General features: G+C 43.4%; 1 protein-coding gene across 1 annotated transcript; it reads left to right on the top strand.

The window, feature by feature from the left end:
- The first annotated feature begins 5,243 nt into the window (after positions 1-5,243).
- On the top strand, positions 5,244-7,362 carry LOC123084426 (uncharacterized). Its single transcript, XM_044506036.1, has 5 exons — positions 5,244-5,384; positions 5,514-5,624; positions 5,738-5,887; positions 5,994-6,092; positions 6,477-7,362. The coding sequence occupies exons 1-5, from the start codon at positions 5,244-5,246 to the stop codon at positions 7,299-7,301; spliced, it is 1,326 nt and encodes a 441-aa protein (XP_044361971.1). The 3' UTR covers positions 7,302-7,362.
- The last annotated feature ends 671 nt before the right edge of the window (positions 7,363-8,033 follow it).

Below are 8,033 nucleotides of genomic sequence, written 5' to 3'. Positions count from 1 at the left end.
CTGGTACTTGGACGTGCCACAAAGCTTTCCATGATCCCTCTTGGGTGTTGCCACTAGCTAGAGGACCCAGCCAATCCATCTAACCCTCTTCTCTGTTTAGTACTGACCAACGTTCTGTACGCAGACTTTGTTGGATATTTATGTGGCTTTCAACATTTATTCAACATGATTATAATTTACTTAACTCAATTTGGAATTATTCATATTATTAATGTTTGTGACAGGGAATAATTGATGCAGAATTTCACTCGAGGAACTAATAGTCGAGGTGCCGAGGAGAACTGTGATGGAATACATAAGAGGAATTGATAGGAGTTGACTCTACGAGAATTTTATATGTATGTATGTTTTTTTCCCGGGACATCACAGGGTGGAAGAGCTGGGTTTGTTTTGCAGGATCAGCTCTGCAGGCTGTTGACCCACATGATTAAGATTGGAAGTTGATCTTACATATGCAATCTAATCATGGCACATGACTCACACATGTGTGCTAGGGACTAGTACGTTTAGACTCGGAAAACTGACATGTTTTAACGTGATTGGTAACATTGTTCAGGAGTTATACGGATCTTTTCGAAAACAGGTGGAATATTAAAACACCTGGAAGTGGAGTCTATAAATAGGTCTCTATCCTCTAGCCTCATTATGCATTGTGAGCAGCACCACGAAAACGGCAGAGAAATTAGAGGGTAGACCGCATAGCCCATAATTTTCAACATTGGTATCATAAGCAAGGTTCGGACGCAGTCGTCAAACTCTAATCCGCTGCAACTCTGCCGATGCGGACGACGCCGTAATCCATTTTTGACTGAAAAACAGCCATTCAGTGGTAAATATTGGTCCATTTCTGACTGAAGAACACGATATCACATACATTTGATTTTAGACCCGTATGTGATAATCATCCCGTCGAGCCCCAAAATGCTTATCACAGACGCACCAAGGCGGACGGCCAGTGCTAGTGCTCATCACTTACCCGTTGTCACAGACAGCCAGTGACGAGGGATCAATGCTATTATGATTGATTGTAGTTTAAACAACACCAAAGTGTCAAACCTAGGGTTTGATCCCTGGTGGACAGGAGTACCACTACCCTCCTAACCATCCAACTATTGGTTGGTTCTCATAGCATGACATTTTTCATGATGTAGCATGTCAATTCGCCCTGTTGTAGCATGGCATTTCATGGGCACGCATGGAAAATCTCTCTGTTATACTATAGAAAATATTTTTGTTGTAATATGACAATCCTCTTATGCTAGCATGGCAATTCTTGAACATGTGGACATTTTTTCTCTTCCATTTCATGACAGTTCAACAAGGCAATCCACGAACATGTGGAAAATTTCTACGGTGTAGCGTGGCAAACATTTTTCTCGAATACACATGAGTGTGTGTATCATTCATTAAAGAGGGATGGGAAGACTCCCAAGATCCACAACATACAAACATATTTACAACGGGGGCGTTCCGCCACCTGCCACCGTTCATAGGTATCCAGGCTAACTACTCACTAACTACCCGCATTGCGACCTCCACAGGAAAACCCTAGTCGTCCAATCTAAATAAGCCCGCTTTCCTCCATATCATGCCTTCCTCGTCTAGCCACTGCGTGATCCCAGCGATGCATGGGTGTAACACCCTGGATTTTGGCCTTTTCTTTTTCTTTTGATTTTCTTTGGATTTTGCTTTCATTTTGTATTTGAAGAAACTGGTATTTAAGAGCAACATGTTGTATGACTTATCTTTCCCTGTGCTCCACGCAAGTGGCAGCGGCAGCTATAGATCTAATCACTTCCAGCTCCGTCGACCAACCCGTGGATTCTATGCCCTTTTGCTTGCCTCCCCGACGGGTCGATGGCGGAAGGGGAATCCCGGAATCTTGCCTCTGGCTAGTAGTTTAAGTTTTTTTTTTCTCGTGGGGACGATGTTTAGGAGGATGGCGGCGTCTCACCTTTGATTGGTCTTCTGGGCTCCGATTCTTCTCATGTTCGTATGTTAGAACGTATTCGATGGAGCTCGGGCGTACATTTCTGTCGTGTCCTTGGGGTGATGAAGTAAGGATTTCTCACCGGTGTTCGTGATGGCGACATATGGCGTCAAATGCTTCTGGTCGATTCAATGATTCAACGGCAATGACTATAGTTATAGGATGATGGTCATTAGGGGCACATGCACGAAGACTTCCTGGTTGTCATTGATAAGATTAGGTCTGCTCCAATAAGGGAGCGACGACAGCGGCACCTCGACGGCTTGTGACGCTAGTGGTCGTTCCATGGTCTAGGCACCTAAATGTAATTTTTATTATGTTGAGGACACTGTATACTTCTGCTAAACTTCTATAATATTTCTAGATCCTTTTCACACACAAAAGAGCAACACATTGCATGAACAATATTAATTTAGGCAGAAAAAAAATATATAAAAGTGAGACGGAACTAAAAAATATCCGGAAGAAATCTAAAATAGAACAAAAATGAAAACAAAACCAGCAGAAAACTATAGTAGGAAAGAAGGAAAGAGAAAAAACAAAAAAAAACAGCAGGCACACTAAAACGGTGCGGGCTTTGTTTTAACTTGGTAGCACCGATGAGGCCCAAGCCCAGCTCAAGCTGTCGGGTTCACCTCATCCCCACTTGCCGACACCTGCTCTGCTGCCCTGCTCCAAAACAGAGAGTGCGGCGGAGTCGTCGGGCGCCGGAGCATACCGCCGCCGCATCGCCGTGTTGACGCCGTCGCCATCATCGGCGTCTCTCCCTCTTCTCTTCCCGTCGTCAGGTATCTGTGCTTGCCGCCCTCTCTGATTCAGCCGATTGCTTCCCTTTCTCTCATCCCCTCTCCGCTCAAGCGCAAGAACCCTAGGATTCACAAGTCAATTCAGCTGTTGTAGGTGATGATTTTGGTTCTGCACTGAAATTTTTGAAATTCCGCAGCAAATAGATTACAGCATGACCTGATCTATTGGTGGCAATGGCATAGGCTTCTGCTTCTGTTCTGGACTTTAGTTTGCTGTGTAATGTTCAGGTGCACAACCTATTTTGCTAGTGAGCAAAGTCAGATTTTGTTTATTCATTGCTGATCTTATGCTGCTTCTTATTGCTGTCCTAGCTGTTTAGCTAGTAACTATTAATCTGAACTCTGATCCATTTGAGTTAAGCTAGCTGGCACATTTTTTTCAGTATTGTTACCCCTAGATTAGGTAAACTTGGTAAACTTGTAGAGATGTAGTAACTGCTAAGGTAGTGGTGCTGATAATTATTTTCATTTGTTAGATCCATATATCGCATAAGGCTCGATGGAAAATAAACGACTACGTAGTAATATGCCAAGTCTTGTCCACACCTCTTTATCAGTATAAAAATGATCAATAAATCTATCCACCAGTCAACTGGCCGTTTGCTTCAAATCCGCACGACTCGATAGCCGTCCGATCCGGATCCAACAGCCCGCGTCGCCCCTGGTGCGCGCAGCGCGGTGGCGGTAGCCGTTACCATCGCTGTGTCTCGCTGACTAATGGGTCCACTGGAACCGCCCATATCGCCCAATGCCACGATCCCCACTCGCCCCCTCTCGCCGTTCGCCCGCACTACTTCTTCTTCCTCTGCTTCGGGCTGTCCATTCGAATCTCCTCTCGCTCCCCCCCCCTCGTGCGTGACGGTTGCTGCTGGTGGCCCTCCCCCTCGTTCCGGTTCGCGGCGGACGGCGTCTGAATCCGCGGTGAGGAACGCATTCCCCGCCCTGTTTTCCTTCCTCTTTTTGCTCCGCCGCTCTGGTCCGCCATTGATTTAGGTTGGAGCCGTCGAATCTGGTAGATTGTTGTTCCTATTAGGTTAGATTAAGGCCCGCTTCTAATTTCTGAGTCGACGTTGAGCAGCGCATCCCCCATTCCCCCACCCATCCACCCGCCCCGCTATGTATTTCCTGTTGCTCCGCCTCCATGCTTCGCCGTTGATTTTTGGTGCTCGGACTCTTTGATTCTGGCGGTTGTTGTTGCTATTAGGCTAGGTTATGTCGCCTTCTAAGTTCAGTTTGAATATGATTCGGACATCTGATTAAATTTTGTGGTAATCGTGGGTGTGGATAGGTCTTAGTGGTGGTAAGTGTGGCTGGTTCTAATAGGGATTTTGTTATGGTGTTACTGTTGTGGATGTGGTTGTTTAGGACATCCAATAATGTTTGGTGTTTATGGATTTCAAGTTGTGCATCAGTGGATGAGGATTTAAAAAGCAACCCTAAGTTTTTTCACATAATGTTGTTTTATGTTGGTTTTGTTAGATGCGGTATGTCCATTGATTAGGCTTTTGTGCTGCTCCAATTAGCTTGTTTACAATGCTTGATTTGCTTGTTATGTCTTGTTCTGTTCAATTATCATGATGTCTATATTGAACTTACCAACTATATTGCACTCAAATTACCAGATGCTTTAAACTCTGTTATTTATCAGTGTTGTCTTGTTATGGTTGAATTATCATGGTGATGGTTTTACACTTACCTCTGTCATCTTACCGTAGTTACCATAAGTTTTTGCTAGACTAACTATATGCAGCACAACGCTTATTTCTCATTCATTTTGTTTTGGTTGGGTTATTAATGAGTATGTGTGAATGCTATTTCTTATCATTGGTAATTTGGTTGTAACTTACCAATTGCATTGTGCCTCAATTATCAGTCTCACATGCTTTTTATATACCTGTGCTATCTGTTTTACTTTTTTTTAGCATGTGCGACCAATTTGCAGTTAGCTTGTTTCCTATTATCAGCTGTATTATTGATTTGTCAAACACCGGTTTTATAAACAATGTATTCCTTTTTTTCCTACATGTCAGGGAGACAATGCCGAGGAAGCGTAAAGGAGATGGCGATGGAATCGATGAGGTTCCTTCGAAAAAGGCGAAACGCCCTCCTCCGCGGAACAAAGCCTCACCCAGTTCGCTTCTTCTAGCATGCAAGGACATGAATGATGACAGGAAGGGCGCCATTGATGATATGGATTTAACTAGCCTTTGAAATATTCAATGTGACCATCTATTCAACAATCTCAGTGTGTGGCTTGCTGATCTCTACAACCCCAATTCGCGTGAGGTGGTCGTACCAGGCCAAGGCAGGCTTCCGGTCAATGAAGAATACGTGCATCGTGTTATGGGTGTGCCGCGTGGAGGGAATGTGTCCCTTACAACCTCCCATCTGAAACTGATATTGAGTTAGGGCTTGAGTTGTTTGGCGAGCTCGGATATGCCCCTGAAATGACTGATCTTGTTGATCTCATAAAGGGTTCTGAAAATTCTGATGACACTTTCAAGCGTATGTGGCTTCTGCTTGCGGGGAATACAGTCATTGCCCCGAGCACCTCCAACAAAGTTAGCCCCCGTTGGTATGCTGTGCTGGTAAGTTTTTTTGTGAATATGTCATTTTCTTTCTTGTGTGCCTGATAACTTTACTATATGTCAGTGTGATAACTTTCATATTTTTTGTGGTGCATTCGGTGAACTTCAGTGTTGTTTTTTATATTGCAGCGTGACATTAATGGTGTTAAAAATCTCAATTGGTCCAAATTTATTGCTGATGAGCTGCACAAGGCGCTGCTGAAACGCAAGCCTACCAGGGGTTGCCTTCTTCTCTACAATGTAAGTGACGATGCTTTCCTCTTACCTTCTCTTTTGTCATTTGTCATTTTCTTTGTCATTTTGTGGCCGATTTTTGTAAGTGTTTACCATGGCGCTTGTGTTTTTCTTATCAGCTATTGTACATTCATGCGATTGATCTTTCTGGACTTGGCATCGAACTGCCTGATGGTCCTTTTCCCATCAATGTATGGACAAAGAAGCTGATAACTCTTGTCCTCAACAAGGATGTTCAGGCTGACAAAGTTTCTGTTGGGAAACTACCGGTAATATATATCTATGTTTTTCAGTTCACAGTCTGCTTTGCAACTGCATTTTATTTTCATTGTTTTTTTGTTGTTACTTATCTGTGATAGCTACATTTTTTTCCAGTTGAAGCCTGAGTTTGGCATGAATTTTTGTCTGTTTGGTGGTCTGGAAGGTCTTGACAAGTTTATGCGTGTTCATACTGCCCCAAGCTGCAGTGAAGAGGTGAGCATGTAACCTAGTTTCTTGATTTTTTTGTTGCTATTTTATGTTCTTTCATTGGCTGATAAATTATTTTTGCACCCATCGTGGTTACCCTGATTTGTTGCCAACTTGTCACTCGTTACTAATCTAGATGATTTCCATTGTGGCATATCCTCTATATAAAATAATAATTATGATGCAACCATGTGATAATTATTAGTGCAATGCCTTGATAACTTTGCAGCATTTCTGTGATAACTTGATATCATGATAACTTTTGGTTGCATTTATTATTATGATTGTAGCATTCCTGTGATAACTTGATATTAATGATAACTTTTGTTACATTTTTTGTGATAGCTTACTAGTTATTTCCATTCTTTTTTCATTTTTTATGTTGAACAGAAATTTGCCAAATCAATTCAGATAGTTGCTCGATTCACGTCCGCCATGGCTGGCATCCTAGGAAATCTTGTGGAATCATTCACCGCTTTAGATGATGAGGGCCATTCACATGCATCCCGTCAGCTAGACGCTAGATTGAACGTTATCTCCTCTGCCGCCCGTACGATGTCAAGGACTATGCGGTCATCGCAAGGCAGGCGGACAGAAAGTGCTGGAAAGAATGTGGCTGAAGATTCTGATAGCGATGAAGATTATCACGGAGGCGATGATTCTGATTCTGACGCTGACTCCGATGATGATGATGATGACTATCGAGTTGTTCGTCGTCGCCCTAAAGATCCTTTTGTTGCTTCAGGCAGTGGTACCGTGGATGTAGACATGGGCAGCGGCCCAGCTGATGATGAGACCACACATCTTGATGGTGCAACTGTCAAAGCACATGATGGCACAGGACCAAATGTTGAAGACACCCCTGTCCGCCCTGTCGGCGATAACCTCGTTGAGTCTCAGATCTTACTCACTGGAACATCTCATGCAGCATCCGTTGAATCAGGTGATCGAGGGCTTAGCCATCAAGGTCTGACAGACACGCAAGCTGAGGCGGCCACTGACTCTTCTGTCAAGCGATGCGGTGCTGAGCATTTGAAAATTTTGGCTTACCAGAGGCGCAAGAAGCTGAGGCTACCATCACCCCCCCCGTTCAGCTTCACCAACTGTGCCATCACCCCCCCCCCCGTCCAACTTCACCAGTTGTGCCTGCCAGCCCATCGCAAAGGCCGTCTTCACCAATTGCACTGTCAACATCTGAGATTCATGAAGCTGTGAAGAAAGTTGTGGTCCAGGAGCTTGGTATACGCGTGGCTGAAAAGGGAACCGGTGCCTCCGTCCCTCTGTCGACCTTGCGGAAGGAGGCCCCACGCAGGTGAATTATTATTTTCCAGTGTCCTTCTTATCAATTATGTGCCTGAAACAACATGGTAAATACAGTTGTTTGAGTAAGGTAGTTTGGGTAATTTCATGCCGGTGATCAACTTGCTTATTTTTCATCTGCAGGGCCACCGGCAAACAATCTGTTGCTGCTAAGGATTCAGGGATTGCACCAGTGAAAAGGTATTCAAATTGTTACTTTCGTTTATGTTCAGCAGATATTTTGTTCTTGTTGTCTGATAACTCATGTTGATGAACATTGATAACTCAACTTTGCCCCCCTGGTAATTTAGAGTTTCCAATCTTGATAGTTGTATGTGCTTGTAACATTTGGTTATTTTTTTTCATTCAGTGCACCTATGAAACAAGTTGCTGCTGCTGAGGGTTCTCCAAGTGTACCAGGAAAAAGGTGTTCACATACCTATCTAGTTTGCAGTTATTCAAAAATAATTGTTGATTTTTTTGTTCATATGATTTGATAACTTTATATTTCTAGTCCTTGATAACTTTGTAATTTTTTCCCTGGATGCTACTTATACCTGAAGTATGTGACATCCTTTTTTGATTGAAGCATGTGATAACTCAGGTTTAACAACATGTGTAATCTCACTACTACCCTTGTGTACCGAT

The sequence above is a fragment of the Triticum aestivum genome, chromosome 4A (genome assembly GCF_018294505.1).
Source record: "Triticum aestivum cultivar Chinese Spring chromosome 4A, IWGSC CS RefSeq v2.1, whole genome shotgun sequence".
NCBI lineage: Eukaryota > Viridiplantae > Streptophyta > Magnoliopsida > Poales > Poaceae > Triticum > Triticum aestivum.
Note: the sequence above shows the minus strand (reverse complement) of the source record. Positions and strands in the feature narration are given on the sequence as shown.